This window comes from Heterodontus francisci, chromosome 9 (genome assembly GCF_036365525.1).
Source record: "Heterodontus francisci isolate sHetFra1 chromosome 9, sHetFra1.hap1, whole genome shotgun sequence".
NCBI lineage: Eukaryota > Metazoa > Chordata > Chondrichthyes > Heterodontiformes > Heterodontidae > Heterodontus > Heterodontus francisci.
In genome coordinates this window covers 82,098,817-82,116,393 of record NC_090379.1, presented here as the reverse complement: position 1 = coordinate 82,116,393, position 17,577 = coordinate 82,098,817, and the positions used below count along the sequence as shown (strand labels likewise).

The 17,577-nt window shown below is 40.7% G+C and overlaps 1 protein-coding gene across 3 annotated transcripts in view; it reads right to left on the bottom strand.

The window, feature by feature from the left end:
• cdin1 (CDAN1 interacting nuclease 1) overlaps positions 1 to 17,577 on the bottom strand; it is a 142,389-nt gene that overhangs the window by 73,074 nt on the left and 51,738 nt on the right. For all 3 annotated transcript variants that reach the window (XM_068039389.1, XM_068039388.1, XM_068039390.1), the window contains one exon: positions 2,703 to 2,768. In XM_068039389.1, coding sequence (XP_067895490.1) covers positions 2,703 to 2,768 — 66 coding nt within the window. The remainder of the gene's footprint in view (positions 1 to 2,702; positions 2,769 to 17,577) is intronic.

The window sequence follows — 17,577 nt, the reverse complement described above, 5'->3', positions numbered from 1 at the left end:
CATAATCTGATATGGGCATCACTCTTTCTCCCTCATTTCCAAAGAAAAAGTATTCAGAAGAATTATTATGCTGATACATCAACACTTCTTGCCATGTACTGATTTGACAAAATGAGTGACTGGAATTAACTCCCTATCAATGACTCAGTATGTGAGTAAAGAATAGATGGTATTGTGGGACCCAGAGACTGAAATAGTTAGATCCTGGAGTGAGTAAAGTCCTCTAAGCTGAATTCCCTTAAATGGCTTCAAATTGGTACCTCTTACTGACAAGTGGTCACATGGCAATGTGAAGCAAGGGATAAAGTATTCAATTAATGATTTCTAAACAATTGTAGAGAAAGACCTGCATTTACAGACAAGTCTCAGAACTATCAGGAAGTGCTTCCAAAATGATGAATTACCTTTAAGTGCAGTGATTGTTAGGTAGGTGAAATGCAGCAACAGTTTTAAACACAAGATCTCAAACAGGAATGAAATAAATGACTAACGTGTCTGTTTTTGTCACATTGGTTAAATACGAAATGTTGACCAGGATGTTGGGAGAGTACTCTACTTTTTTTCAAATTGTATTGTGGGATCTTTAGTGCCCAGTTAAACCATCTAAATAGGCAAATGGGGCTGTTGCTTTACATCTTAGCTGATGAACAGCAGCAGCTGGAAGGAGTTATGTGGACACTAGGTAGGAGAACAGATGCTCATATACAGAAGCAACAGCTACTACATGAATTTCATAACTCCAACTAACAGAACCACTGTACAATGGAATATGATATGCATTGACGATATAATTATCGACGATGGTGTCAATGCACTCACACATTTTATGATGAGTTGTGCTGCTCCCCATGCCATTCAAGGGGAGTTCCTGGCACCTGATGTTCACTTAGGAAGAGCTCAAACAAGCTAATTATCTAATAATCAACTAAGGACTATTCTCTGAAGTAAGGGTTAAGGCTAATCTCTTTGAGGTGAGATGACATAGCTGATAATGGGAGGTTGGAACAGAATCAACCCTCTGTGGCAGGGTCAGTAATTCATTGCCTGAGGTAGGTGGATCTGTAGTATCCTGGCACATTGTTGGTAATTACTGACCAAGAGGGCTTATTAACTGGATCTGAAAGTATAGAGTTCAATGGAAGCTGGAATTCCAGATAAAAGCTAAGTCTTAATGAGTATAGTGGACAGCATGAAGCTTACTTGTGCCTCATGTTGGTAACTGCACAGTATTAGCTAATTAGAATTCAGCAGTCCCTCCCTGTGAACACTTATGTCTCTCCTAATCTTAACTCTTGCAAACTTACATTTAAACTTTCTGGATTGTGATTGGGGTGGGTCCCTTTACAGAGGATGCATGCACTCTACATCAGACAAACCAATTTCTCATAGCTTTCCAGAAGATTCTGAATTATGCTGATGGATTTTTGGCCATGTCAGATAACTAGATGACAAAGAAAAAAATAGCTCCTCTGACAAAGCAGCAGATAGGAACAGCAGCACGACATTCAATCCCTCAAGCCTGGTCCCCCATTCAATTACATCATGGCTCCTTCCATACTGCACTGCAGTATCAGCCTGTATTGTGCTTAAATCTTGAATTGGATGTAGAACTACAACTTTCTGGGTCTTCAAAGCCATGGAATTCTCTGGAACTTCAAAAGAAGAATGCAGCAGTAACTAATGTCATGCCTCAGTGCTGAGGCTCAGGCCTTGGGTGGAATGTAAATTAATTATGATATATTAGAGATAAATAAATTCAGCCACATGAAAGTCACCTTATCTGCTCAAATATCAATGACAAGTGCTGAAAGTTGCAATTTTAAAGGTGTACATTATCAATTATCACATAGAAAAGAACAGGAAATTGTGTAATTTTGTGCATTTATTATAAATACACTGATGTCAGCAAGAAAGAAAAACGTCAGCTGAAAGTAACTCGAAAAAAATAATTTGAGCCATTTGATTGAAATCGGCAGCAAAAGAAAAGAGATTGCTGGATTTGAAAGCAAAGTGAGTAATTTGACTAGATGATTCTGTGGTGCCTGCTCATTGTGGACTAGCAGCTTCTCCTACTTGGCTAGCTAACAAATATTTTACATTGTACAATGGTATAATTAAGCTAGTCAACATTATTAACCTGATAGTGGTTATTTCAGTTAATAGTTATTTTCCTGCCTTACTGACACCTTCAAGGCGATAAGACCAGGCTTGAGATTAGATACCTTAAGGGTGCTCACCATATGCAGGACATCATGAACATATTATATACACATGCATATATATTATATGCATCAAACTCCAAATATGAACATTAGGAGGAGGAAACAACCTCCCGCACTAGAAGGAAAATTTGAATTTTGGACTGAACGTATAGCAATAGTGCAAGAATGGAAAAGAATTTTAAGAACTCTCCAGGCCAAAAGACTGAAAATGTACATAGTGCAGAGAAAGCAACTCATACAACGGGGTAGGCAGCAATGTAACTATAACAACAGCGGTGGAAGAGGGAAGCTAAGGATTATAGGGAACAGGAAAGGTGGTCAGGTTGGCTGCAACCAAAAGTGTCAGAATCAAGCTTTATAGTGGTTCCTCCCATGGAATCTGATAAGTTATCAATTATGTGTAGAGTACAACAAATGAAAAGCATACACTTTTCATAATTGCGTGATTGATTAGCTACAAATAAACCAGCAGAGACTTACCAACTGGTACCTCTAAAATTATGTCAGGCGTTTTGTCATAGCCCTTAGCACGCAATTGATCTTCATCTATGCACATAAGACAAAGAGAAGTTGAAGTGAATGTAGCAGTGGATTAGTAAAAAAAACTGCATGTTCCCATTTCTATGTAACATATTGGTATTTAGCACATATGCAAAACACAAAAAAGGTTACATCAGAGTCAAAACAAAATGTGCTTTTGTTACTTTAAAAATTTTATGAAGAGCCAGTTTTAATAAATGAAAATAGAGACACTAATACTAATGGCTTATTAAACATAAAAGTAACACATACAAGTAATTCATTGTGTGGAACTTTAATTTAGCACTCTTTCGAAAATAAACACAAATGAATATTCATCTTGGCTGTTTCCCGCCTTTTAAAACACATTAAGATAAATTTTCTAGCAAGTGAAAAAAAATCAGGCAGCTACAGCACTCACCTCCAAAGGAATTGGTTTGATTTTCCTTATGTTTAAATCAATGGAAGGAAAATTGGGTGGGCTTTTTTTTGGCAAGCATGTTCTCTGACCTGCCAATTTTGCAATATTCACAGTGCCCAAGTGATCCAGTGAACCTGGGCGCAGGTACAGGAAAATTGCCCTTATTAAGTTTCGGGTAATAATCAAATGAAATATATAATATAGAATTTCTGAAGGTTCCTCTGAAGACTTGAGGGGAAAAAAGGAAAGCCAATTCTCACATACTTTTTTGTCTGGCATCACACATCAAAACACTTTCTCCTACTGGCTCAAACAGTAGCATAAAAGTGAAAATGCTGCCTTTTTACAAAATGTTAGCTTACATTCTGACAATGCAGAAGCTTATAAGTCTATGTATTGTTTGAATACAAACATATTTGTAACCCTGGCAATTGTCAGCATGTCCTGTTCTTGTCCAGTCAGTAAAGTGTCCTTGACTCTAAGTGGTTCTCTGTTATTATTTCTGAAACACCTGATTTCTCCATTACATTTTTGGTGACCTGGTCATTCAATTCCAGACATGCCTTTCTGTCTTCACCCAACCTAAACTAATAGCTAGAACAAGTAACAGAGAAGGTTGTGTGGTCTCTCTTAACACCTACTGGGCTGTTGACATTGCGGTACAGCCTACTCTCCTTTTCACATCACCTCTGATTAAAATTAATGGCCCATTCCACTGCTGGGTAGCCAATTTCCAATCCATCTATCAACAGAGGACAGTACTTTCATGGCCAATGTTCTGAAACTCTGACAGTTTTGCTGTTGTGCCTCATGACAAAATTCCAAGGTCAACACAATTTCACGTCCAAATAAATTATATGCCTTTAATGTAACTATTTCTGGAATTTTATTTGGGAGATAATTAGTATTTGTCATTGTGGCATTGTTCCCTATGAAAATTAAGATTGCAAAAAACAATTCAATCTATTGGAGTTAACTGTTTGGAACGATTTACATTGTGGATTACTGATCATGCAAAAATGCCATCTAAAGTTTTTCTTCCAATGCTTTATTTGTTTTATGTAGGAAGAATCTTTTCATTGTTACACCCAATGGTTTCAGTATTAAAGCATTCTTCATTTTATCAACACTTATTTCAAACGTGAGAGTGAACCTTGAACTTCTCTACCACTATATAAATATGCTTAGAATGCCATATTGAACACAAGCTCTGGGCATGGTTTTTCAGCATATTCCATATACATTTTGTAGTTTTAAGATAACTAACTCAAACAAAAAGTTGTAACATTCAGAAAGAGAAATCAGCTTAGCATTTGAACAGTTAATGACATACGGGACATGAGAAAGTACACATCAGACTTGTATCATTCTTGCAAGGTATTACAAGTGCAAAGTGTTTGCTACACCTGACAGGCTTAAATTACCATTTAACTTAATCATGCTGATTCATCCAAATATATTACAAATGTTGTCTCTTCCTTAAATATTCCCTCACATTTACTAGAGCTGGGCACCCCTATAAATGGCCCCTTATCTTGCATTATGGAGGCTTCTCACACACCACCCAAAAGCCCACGATCACATAACCTATGGCAATAGTAATCCTTTGTGATCTGAACTGAATATCATCTTACACGTGTGCCCTTACATAAACTTTTCCAATCTTTCAGTAGGCAGATTGAAAACACTTTAGTGAGACACAGCCAGATAGGAGTTGTTTATTTTACAGACACAGCAAGTGAATGTACAGAGTAAAAGTTGGAATTAAAACTCACCACTTCACTTAACTTCAAACTGCTCTTCTTGAATAAGTTCAATAATAAACCATGCTACGTGCCCTGGATTAATGGTTGAACATATTCTTTTGGCCAGTCTAGGATTAAAATAAGCCGTACATGGGCTTGGTTGGCACCATACATTTGGTTGCTTTTTTTAAAATAAACTATATAGAACTTTTCTTCACTTTCTCCCAGCAGACCACCCATTTTTGTTACTCTGACTATGGGAAATAGCTGGATTGTGCCTCTGACTTCTTCCTGATCCCATGATTCAGCAGTAAGCCTGTCAATGAAACCAGCTACCACCTGCCAACTAGAGTGAAATTCTCTGGAGACACCTCATTCTGGGTTCAAATGAATAGATCATCCCAATGATAATGGGCGGATATTTAAAGGAAACTCAAGAAGGAGATAATGAATTAACTATTGACTGCAGCCATTGAATAAGCACATCTTCAATACCTGGCCTATTAACAGATATGCTCTTCTTTGTCTCAGTGGCTGTAGAAATAACTAAGCAGAATTTTAGTTTAAAACATACCACTTAAATGTAACCCAATTCCAAATCCTGCCTGAGGGAAAAATGGTCAAAAAATTAAATACGTGACATGTTGAAAAAAGAATCACACAGTGGCATCACAGGAAAACTGTAAGGTGACTGATTGGTGAGTAACTGCTGTTAGAGAGTGTCTGTAAATAGCTAGGTTAGTCCACTACTGTTAGGGTCTGTGTGTTGTTATGAAAGTGCTTCCATTTTAAAAATATTTTTGAGGACTCGTGTTTCAAAATTGTGGAGATGGATTCATTTGGGATTGAAGAGATTCCATAGATGTTAAGTTTTTTTTAAAAAAGGTCACTGGAAGGACTTGGGGAACTTTGTTTAAAAAATAAACCCTGACTGGATGTCACATGCCTTAAGCTAAATGAACAGCAAGAGTTTTGGTGACTAGGGGGAGTTGTTTACAGCGAAGTGGCAAGTCGAGATTTATGGTGATCAAGAGTTGGTTTAGTTTTGGATATTGTTTTGAGTCAGTTGGGGGTCAGCCTGCTAAGAGAGATATTCTGGCCAAGTCAGGAGGGGGGTCACAGTCGCCTCTCTTCCCTTGCCTCTTATTTGATGACAACAGGGTTTAATCCTTTTAAACAGTGGTTGTGCTTACCTCCTGTGAATGTTTTACCTTTACTGTGATCATGAAAGAACCAATCGGACAGGTTTTCTTGTGTTTAAACACAAAAGAGGTAAGTTTATTATACTTAACACTGTAACCCCGATTTTAAAATAATAAGAAAAATATGCTACACATTCACACGAGAAACACACACACACACAGATGACAGGGGGAAAAATAGATTTGGTGGTTGGATTAAAGTCCAGAATAAATGGAGTGGATGTCTTCTGGCGGAAGCTGTATTCTTGAAGACCTCAGCTGGTCAAAGTGCACTTTGTGGTTGGCCTGTTTTGCTCAGGGTTTTCCTGAAGGTAGACTGGTAAGTGACTCTCTTCCCCTTGCCTCTGGCTGTAGCAGTCTGTAGGCTTGGAGGGTCCACAGTCTCAGACAGTTTTCAAACTTGATGTTTTCTGGAGAGAGAGAGCGAGAAAGAAAGGGAGGCACACAGCTTTCTCTGCTGCTGCACACAGTTACTGCTTGTCTCCTTGTCCAAGGGAAACAAAACCAGCTTTCCACGAGATGGACAGATGAAAATATGGCTGCTTCAGGCTTTCTGGAACCTTCTAACGAAATTCAAGGTTAGGAATTGGCTCCACAGGCCCCAGGATGCCAATTTACACTTGAAGGGGATTTACTCTTTCAAAGTCAATATGTTAGAACTGCCTTGCTAATGAAGCCATTTTAGGTAATTCAATCACTTAGAGCAAGCCATTGTCCTTGGTCCATGCTGTTCCAACCTCTAGCTCCGGGTGGATCTTTTGAATATGAAAAGGTGTTTCAGATACGTATTGTGGTGGCCATCTTGGCTGCAAAATTTTTTTTAAACGTTATCTGCAAGATTTTCTCCATTAAAAGTCTAATGTAATTTTCCAACCGATGAAATTAAAATTTCTCATTTGGCATATAGGGTTTTCTTGGCAGAGAAGACACCAGTTCATCCTTTCTCCACCTCTCTGAGAAACCCTAAGAATCCACTGTGATAGCTGAAACCCCTGATGTTGCATTTCTCCTGGAAAGCCTGACAGAATAATCCTCAACGTCGCCTAAAGGGAACTGCTCCAAAAAGATTCCAGTGACAGCCGTCTACGCGTTTTTGGAATGCCAGAATAAAGGGACAACTGATATCATTCCATATCTTCTCCTTTTCCTTCAAGAATTAACACGTATTTGGTTAAAGCTTGTTTTGTCTTTTTGTAAAGAGATCTCTGCGGACAAAATCTCTATTTTTCTTTAACCGGGGTCTGTGTGTGTGTGCGTGCGTGTGTTGGGCTAATTTAAAAGGGAATTTTCATATTTCAAACTGTGTGTTAATGCTTTGTATCTTTATCGAATAAGTCTTGTTTTATAATAAATTAATAATTTTGTTTATGAAAAAAAAACAGGTTGGTGGATTTTATTCTGAAATAAAAATAGAGTATATAATTTGCCGTATCGGTAACTGGGTAAACATTTAAATATATGTTGTGACCCGTGGAGAAGTGGAACTAGAGAAAGACAGTGCACTCCTCCCGCCTCGGTCTTAACCATTAATACCTGGAAATTAGAAAAACGTAAAGAAAAACATTTTAAGTAGCTGCCTTATAATTAATTCTAAAGGTAATTCTGCTTTCTACTTCTAGTCTCCAGTTTATAATAAATAGACTGGAAAGTAAAGTTAAGGCATGGCAGAGCAGCACGGCCACTTGGAATGTGCATCCTGCGACTTGTGGGAAGTTGTGGACACTTTCCGTGGGCTAGATGACCACACGTACAGGAAGTGTCACCAGCCGCAGAAACTTGAGCTCCAAGTTTCGGACATCGAGCAACAGCTGGAGTCACTGTGGCGCATCGCGAGGCTGAGAAATACGTGGATAGCAAGTTTAGGTTAGCCGTAGGTTAAGAATATGCAGATAGAGAGGGAAAGGGTGACCGTCAGATGTCTAGGAAGACCATGCATATACTGCAGGAGTCCCGAGTCCATCTTGGTCACTAACCAGTTTTATGTTTTGGATACTGCTGAGGGCGATGGGTCCTCAGAGGATTGCAGCCAGAGCCAGGTCTGTGGCACCATGGGTGGCTCAGCTGCATGGGAGGGGAGGAAGAAGAATGGAAGAAAAACAGTAATAGGGGATTCAATAGTTAGGGAAACAGACAGGCGTTTCTACTGCCGCAGACCTGACACCAGGATGCTATGTTGCCTCCCTGGTGCCAAGGTCAAGGATGTCACTGTGCGGCTGCAGGACATTTTTATGGCGGAGGGTGAACAGCCACAGGTCGTGGTCCACATCGGTACCAATGACATAGGTAGAAAGAGGGATAAGGTCCTGAAAGCAGATTTGAGCTAGGACTTCAAAGGCAGTAATCTAAGGATTACTCCCAGTGCCATGTGCCAGTGAGTACAGAAATAGGAGGATAAAGCAATTGAATGTGTGGCTGGAGAGATGGTGCAGGAGGGAGGACTTTAGATTTCTGAAGCTTTGGGACCACTCTGGGGCAGGCGGTACCTGTACAAGGAGGACACGTTACACCTTAGCAGGACAGGGACCATTATGCTTGCAGGGAGATTTACTAGTGCTGTTGGGGAGGGTTTAAACGAGCTTGGCAGGGGGATGGGAACCTGAGAGGGATTTCAGATAGGAAAGAAACAAAGCTGGTAATGGTAGGAAGAAAAGTAGTAAGCGAAATTGAAAGGCAGCAGAAACAAAGGCTAGCATCAAATAGGGTCAAAATACAGAAAAACATTAAAAAGGCAAGATTAAAGGCACTCTAGTTGAATGCACGCATCATTCGCAACAAAGTAGATGAAACAAGGGCACAAGTAGAAGTAAACAGTGAGATGAGGCTGCAGGGTGACCAAAGCTGGGAACTGAATATTCAAGGGTATTCGACATTTAGGAAGGATAAGCAAAAAGGAAAAGGAGATGGAGTTGTGCTGTTAATAAAGGATGAGATCAGTACATCAGTGAGAGAGGAACTTTGATTGGAAGTTCAAGATGTAGAATCAATTTGGGTGGAGCTAAGAAACAGCAAGGGGCAGTAAATATTGGTGGGAGTTGTTTATAGGTCACCAAACAGTAGTGGTAATGTAAGGCACAGTAGAAATTAGAGGTGCATGTAACAAGGGTAATACAATAATAATGGGAGTGCTCGATCTACATATAGACTGGGTAAACCTAATTAGCACTAATGCTGTGGAGGATGAATTCCTGGAATATATACGAGATGGTTTTCTAGAACAGTACGTTGAGAAACCAACAGAGAACGTGCAATTTTAGACCTAGTATTGTGCAATGAGAAATTGCTAATTAATAATCTCATTATAAAGGAGCCTTTAGGGGAGAGTGACCATAATATGATAGAATTTTACATTAAGTTTGAAAGTGATGTGGTTCATAGCAACATAGGAGCAGGAGTAGGCCATTCAGCCCATCGTGCTTGAGCCACCATTCAATATCATCATGGCTGATCATCCACTTCAATGTCTTTTTCCCACACTATCCCCATATCCCTTTATGTCATTGCTAAGAATTTATTTATTTTATTTGTTTGTGGGATATGGGCATCGCTGACAAGGCCAGCATTTATTATCCATCCCTAATTGCCCTCGAGAAGATGGTGGTGAGCTGCCTTCTTGAACCGCTGCAGTCCATGTGGGGTAGGTACACCCACAGTGCTGTTAGGTAAGGTGTTCCAAGATTTTGACCCAGTGACAGTTCCAAGTCAGGATGGTGTGTGACTGGGAGGGGAACTTGCAAGTGGTGGTGTTCCCATGCAACTGCTGCCCTTGTCCTTCTAGGTGGTATAGGTCGCAGGTTTGAAAGGTGCTGTTGAAGGAGCCTTGGTGAGTTGCTGCAGTGCATCTTGTAGATGGTACACACTGCTGCCAATGTGCATTGGTGGTGAAGGGATAGAGTGTTTGTGGATGGGGTGTCAATCAAGGGGGTTGCGTTGTCCTGGATGGTGTCGAGTTTCTTGGGTTGGAGCTGCACCCATCCTTGCAAGTGGAGAGTATTCCATCACAATCTTGACTTGTGCCTTGAGAAATCTGTCAATCTCTGCTTTAAACATACTCAATGATTGAGCTTCAACAGCCCTCTGAGGTAGACAATTCCAAAGATGCACAACCTTCTGAGTGAAGAAATTTCTCCACATCTCAGTTCTAAGTGGCTTTCCCCTTATTTTGAAATTGTGTCCCCTGATTCTAGACTCCCCAACCAAGGGACACATCTTACCTGCATCTACCCTGTATATCCCTTTAAGTATTTTATAGGTTTCAATGAAATCACCTCTCATTCATCAAAACTCTAGAGAATACAGGCCCAGTTTTCCCAATCTCTCTTCATAGGACAGTCCTGCTATCCCGGAAACAAATCTGGTGAACCTTTGTTGCAATCCCTCTATGCCAATAATATCCTTCCTAAGGTCAGGGGGCCAAAACTGCACACAGTACTCCAGGTGCAGTCTAACCAAGGTTCTATACAATTGAAGCAAGACTTCACTATTCCTGTACTCAAATCCTCTTGCGATAAAGGCTAACATACCATTAGCCTTCTTAATTGCTTGCTGCACCTGCATGTTAGCTTTCAGTGACTTATTAATGAGGACACCCAGGTCCCTTTGTACATCTACACTTTCTAATCTCTTATCATTTAAGAAATACTCTGCACATCTATTCCTCCTACCAAAATGGATAACGTCACATTTTGCCCACATCATATTCCATCTGCCATGTTCTTGCCCACTCACTAAGTCTGTCCAAATCCCCTTGAAGCCGCTGTGCATCTTCCTCACAACGCACATTCCCACCTAGTTTTGTGTCATCTGCAAACTTGGAAATATTACATTTGGTCCCCACATCCAAATCATTGATATATATTGTGAACAGCTGGGGCCCAAATACTGATCCCTCTGGTACCCCACTAGTCACAGCCTGCCAACCATTTATTCCTACTCTCTCTTTTCTGCCTGTTAACCAATCCTCAATACATGTCGGTATATTACCTCCTATCCCATGTGCTTTAATTTTGTGAACCAACCTCCTTTGGGATACTTTATCAAAAGCCTTCTGAAAATCCAAGTATACTATGTCCACCAACTCCCCTTTATCAATTCTGTTAATAACATCCTCAGAAAACTCCAACAGGTTCACGAAACATGATTTTCCATTCATAAATCCACGTTGACTACGCCCAATCAGATCATTATTATCCAAATGTTCATTGATCACATCCTTTAGCATAGATTCTAACATTTTCCCTACTACTGATGTAAGGCTAACAGGTCTGTAGTTTCCTGGTTTCTCTCTCCCTCCCTTCGTAAATAGTGGGGTGACATTTGCTACCTTCCAATCTGCAGGAACCGTTCCAGAATCTATAGAATTTTGGAAGATGATCACCAATGCATCCACTATCTCCACAGTTACCTCTTTCAACACTCTGGGATATAGAATATCAGGTCCTGGGAACTTATCAACCTTCAGCCCCATTAATTTCTTGAATACATCCTTCTTACTAATACTAATTTCCTTCAATTCCTCATTCTCCCTAGTCCCTTGGATCTCTAATTCTGGGGGATTTCCTGTATCTTCCTCAGTGAAGACAAACGGAAAGTAATCATTTAGTTTCTCTGCCATTTCTCTATTCCCCATCAGAAATTCTCCTGACTCTGCCTGTAATGGACCCATATTTGTCTTAGCCTTTTTATGTACCTATAGAAGCTTTTGCAGTCAGTTTTTATATTTTTTGCTAGTTTACATTCATATTCTATTCTCCCTTTCTTTATCAGTTTCTTGGTCCTCCTTTGCTGTATTCTAAAATCCTCCAAATCCTCAGGTTTATTACTATTTCTGGCAACTTTATAGGCCTTTTCTTTTAATCTTATACATTCCTTAACTTCCTTTGTTAGCCACGGTTGACTGCCTTTACTTTTGGGGTTTTTGTGCCTTGACAGAATGTATAGTTGCTGTATACTAGGTAATAATTCTTTAAAGACTATCCATTGCCTATGTACTGTCATACCTTTTAATGTATTTTCCCAATCCACCTCAGCCAATTTGCCCTTCATAACTTCATAATCTCCTTTGTTCAAGTTTAGCACCCTGGCTTCAGATTGAACTACCTCACTTTCAAACATAATGTCAAATTCTATCATATTATAGCCAGTCATCCCTAAAGGTTCTTTTACAACAAGATTAATAAGTCCTTTCGCATTGCATATTACTAGATCTAAAATTGCCTGTTCGCTAGTCGGTTCCTCGTCATACTCTAGAAACCATCCTTAACACACTCCAGAAACTCGTCCTCCATGGTATTAGTGCTCATTAGGTTTACTCAGTCTATATGCAGATTGAAGTCACCCATAATTACTGTATTACCCATGCTACAAACTTCTCTGATCTCCTGATTAATACCATGCCCCACACTACCACTACTGTTGGTGGCCTATAAACAACTCCTACCCATGTTTGCTGTCCCTTGCTGTTTCTTAGCTCCACCCAAACAGATACCACATTTTGTTCTTCCAATCTGAGATCCTCCCTTACTAATCCCATCCCTTATTATCAGTGCAACACCACATCCTTTTCCTTTTTTCCTGCCTTTCCTAAATGTCGAATATCCTTGAATATTCAATTCACTTCGATCTGAAACTAGGTTTTTAAATCTAAACAAAGGAAACTGTGAAGGTATGAGGGGCAAGTTGGCTGTGGTAGATTGGGAAACTACATTAAAAGGCATGATGGTAGACAGGCAATGGCTAGCATTTAAAGAATTAATACATAGTTTACAACAAATATACATTCCTTTGAGGTACAAAAACCCAACAGGAAAAATGATCCAACTGTGACTAACAAAAGAAGTTAAAGATTGTATTAGATCAAAGGAAGAGGCTTATAAAGTAAGCCTGAGGATTGAGAGCATTTTAGAATTCAGCAGAAGAGGACCAAGAAACTAATAAAGAAAGGGAAAGTAGAATACGAAAGTTATCTAGCGCGAAACATAGAAAACGGACTGTAAAACCTTCTATAGGTATGCATGAATGAAAAAATTAGCAAAGACAAAGGTGGGCCCATGACAGGTAGAGACAGGAGAATTTATAATGGGGAATAAGGAAATGGCAGAGAAACTAAACAAATACTTTGCAGCTGTTTTCACAGAGGAAGATACAAAAAACCTCCCAGAAATACTGGAGAACCAAGGGACTAGCAAGAATGGGGAATTGAAAGAAATTAGTATGAGTAAAAAAGTAGCACTGGAGAAATTCATGGGACTGAAAGTTGATAAATCCCCCGGACCTGATGATCTACATCCCAGAGTGTTGAAATAGGTGGCTGTAGAGATAGCGGATGCATTCGGTAGTCATCTTCCACAGTGCTGACTGCGACACCGGCTACTCCCTGGTGTGCAGCAAAGTTAGAATCAAACCAAAGACGTTACATCACTCCAAGCAGAATGGCCGCCCACACATCAACACTACCAGAATTTCTTACCCACAACTGTCACAAAGGTTTCTCAATTCGCCTGAAAAAGCCCTTCAAAACACTCCTGCAGGGGATGCAGGGACCAGGTGGGTCCACATCAGAGACGTCATCTATGATTCAGCAATGACCACCTTTGGCAAACGTGAGAAGCAGAATGCAGACTGGTTTCAATCTCACTTTGAAGAGATGGAACCAGTCATAGCCACCAAATGCACTGCACTGCTGAACTACAAGAAAGCCCCCAGCGCGTTAACATCCAAAGCACTTAAAGCCACCAGAAGCACCGTGCAAACACCACGCTGTGCAAACGACTACTGGCAACACCTATGCAGTCGTATTCAGCTGGCCTCCGACACCGGAAACAGCAGAGGAATGTATGACAGCATTAAGAGAGCTTTTGGACCAACCATCAAGAAGATCGCCCCCCCTCAAGTCTAAATCAGGGGAAACGATTACTGACCAACGCAAGCAAATGGACTGCTGGGTGGAGCACTACCTGGAACTGTACTCCAGGGAAAAGGATGTCACTGATACCGCCCTCAATGCAGCCCAGTCTCTGCCAGTCATGGATGAGCTGGACGAACAGCAAACAAAATCGGAGCGCAGTAACGCCATCGATTCTCTCGCCAACGGAAAAGCCCCTGGAAAGGATGGCATTACCCCTGAAATAATCAAGTGTGCCAAGCCTGCTATACTCTCAGCACTCCATGAATTGCTTTGCCTGTGCTGGGATGAGGGAGCAGTACCATAGGATATGCGCGATGACAATATCATCACCCTCTATAAGAGGGAGGATGCAGAGAAGCTCCAGTGTGATTTGGACAGGTTGAGTGAGCGGGCAAATACATGGCAGATGCAGTATAATGTGGATAAATGTGAGGTTATCCACTTTGGTGGCAAAAACAGAAAGACAGATTATTATCTGAAAGGCGATAGATTGGGAAAGGGGGAGGTGCAGCGAGACCTGGGTGTCCTTGTGCACCAGTCGCTGAAAGTAAGCATGCAGGTGCAGCAAGCAGTTAAGAAGGCAAATGGTATGTTGGCCTTCATAGAGAGAGGATTCGAGTACAGGAGCAAGGATGTCTTGCTGCGATTGTATAAGGCCTTGGTGAGACCACATCTGGAATATTGTGTGCAGTTTTGGTCTCCTTATCTGAGGAAGGATATTCTTGCTATGGAGGGAGTGCAGCGAACATTCACCAGACTGATTCCTGGGATGGCAGGACTGACGTATGAAGAGAGATTGGATCGATTAGGCTTGCATTTACTAGAATTTAGAAAAATGAGAGGGGATCTTATAGAATCCTACAAAATTCTAACAGGAATGGACAGACTAGATGCATGAAGGATGTTCCTGATGGTGGGGGAGTCCAGGACCAGGGGTCACAGTCTAAGGATAAGGGGGAAGCCATTTAGGACTGAGATGAGGAGGGATTTCTTCACCCAGAGAGTGGTGAACCTGTGGAATTCTCTACCACAGAAAGCAGTTGAGGCCAAATCATTAAATATATTCAAGAAAGAGTTGATGTAGGTCTTAGGGCTAAAGGGATCAAGGGATACGGGGAGAAAGCAGGAACAGGGTACTGAGTTTGGATGATCATCCATGATCGTATTGAATGGCGGTGCAGGCTCGAAGGGTCGAATGGCCTACTCCTGCTCCTATTTTTCTATGTTTCTGTCTTCCAAAATTCTATAGATTCTGGAATGGTTCCTGCAGATTGGAAGGTCGCAAATGTAACCCCACTATTTAAGAAAAGAGGGAGACAGAAAACGGGGAACTACAGACCTGTTAGCCTGACATCAGTAGTAGGGAAAAATGCTAGAATCTATTATAAAAGATGTGATAACTGGACACTTAGAAAATAATGATAGGATTGTTTGGAGTCAATTGGATTTATGAAAGGGAAATTATGTATGACAAACATGTTAGAGTTTTTGAGGATGTAACTAGCAGAATAGATAAGGGGGAATGAGTGGTGTGCATCTGGATTTTCAGAAGACTTCTGATAAGGTCCCATACAGGAGGTTAGTACGCAAAAGTGGAGCACATGTGATTGGGGGAAATATACTGGCATAAATTGAAAACTGGTTAACAATCAGAAAACAGAGAGTAGGAATAAATAGGTCATTCTGAGGTTGGCAGGCTGTGACTAGTGGGGTACCGCAAGGATCAGTGCTTAGGTCCCAGCTATTTACAACCTACATCAATGATTTGGATGTGGGGGACACAAAACTAGGTGGGAATGTAAGTTGTGAGGAAGATGCAAAGAGGCTTCAAGGGGATTTAGACAGACTAAGTGATTGGGCAAGAACATGGCAGATAGCATAAATGTGGAAAAATGTGTAGTTATACACTTTGGTTGGAAAAATAGAAATGCAGAGTATTTCTTAAATGGTGAGAGACTGGGAAGTGTTGCTGTCCAAAGGGACTTGGGTGTCCTTGTTCATGAGTCACTGAAAGTCAACATGCAGGTGCAGCAAGCAATTGGAAGGCAAATGGTATGTTGGCCTTTATTGAAGAGCATTTGAGTACAGGAGTAAAGATGGCTTGCTTCAATTGTATAGAGCCTTGGTGAGACAGCACCTGCAGTACTGTGTACAATTTTGGTCTCCTTACCTGAGGAAGGATATACTTGCCAAAGAGGGAGTGCAATGAAGGTTCACCAGACTAATCCCTGGGATGGCGTGATTGTCCTATGAGGAGAGATTGAAAAGACTGGGCCTGTATTCTCTAGAGTTTAGAAGAATAAGAGGTGATGCCATTGAAACATACAAAATTCTTACAGGGCTCAACCAGATAGATACAGGAAGGATGTTTGCCCTGGCTGGGTGGGGGAGGGGGGCGTCTAGAACCGGGTGACACCGTCTCAGAATAAGGGGTGGGCCATTTAGGATTGAGATGAGGAAGAATTTCTTCACTCAGAATCTTTGGAATTGTCGACCCCAGAGGGCAGTGGAGGCTCAGTCATCCAGTATGTTCAAGACAGAGACGATAGATTTCTAGATATTAAAGGCATCAAGGGATATGGGAATAGTACAGGGAAATGGCGTCAAGGTAGAAAATCAGTCATGATCTAAGTGAATGGCAGAGCAGGCTCGAGAGGCCAAAAGGGCTACTCCTGCTCCTATTTTCTATTCTCCTATGTAGATCGGTCGGAAAAGCTACAAACCAATAAACAAGAAGCAAAGTACCAGTCATGAACCAGAAACCCACAAAAACTTATGCAAATCACTCAATTTTTTCTATCCAAAGTTACCTATCAGGAACCAGCCACTGCCAAAAGAAAACAAAATCAAATCACCAAAATTGTTGCTTCACATCATTTTTTGACTTTTCTTTTGAAGTAGAGTATTTATAACACAATTCTTTAAATCACTAAAAAAACTAAGAAAATTATTCATTTAAATGTTATGAATGCCTATAAGAAGTTTCCAGTATGTAAGTCTGTCCTGTCCATCTAGCTGGGGGATGAAATTGGAAATTTAACCAAAGTCTTGTGTTCTCAAGATTTCTAGTTCTAGTTGATAAATTCTGTTTGTGAGTGAGTGAGAGTGTGTGAGAATGTAGTGGAGAGATAAAGGGAGTTGCAGTTCCCAACCCACTCCTGTGGAACTACAACACCCTTGCGCTTTGAAAATCAGGCAGACAATTTACTGAGATGTGAATGGACCACTACCCACCAAAATACCCACAAATACTACAAGCTGTCCAAATCTTCCCCATCCCTAATGCTCAATAAACCCAGTGCTCTAACTAATCTCTGTGCTAAGTAACTGTTCCCCGAGTTTGTGGTCGTTCAGGCTGAATGCACAGTATTGCATCAATGTACTGAACCACAGAAGATGGTATGTTGGCCTTTAGGCACATAGGTGCAAATGCAATATAGCCGGTGATGTGCCGCAACCCAAGAAAATATATAAACTTTTCTCAATTCAATTAAAAAATGTACTAACAATCAAGCTAAAATAGTGTGTTGGAGCTTCAGGAATGTGGTATACCAGAACAGATAAA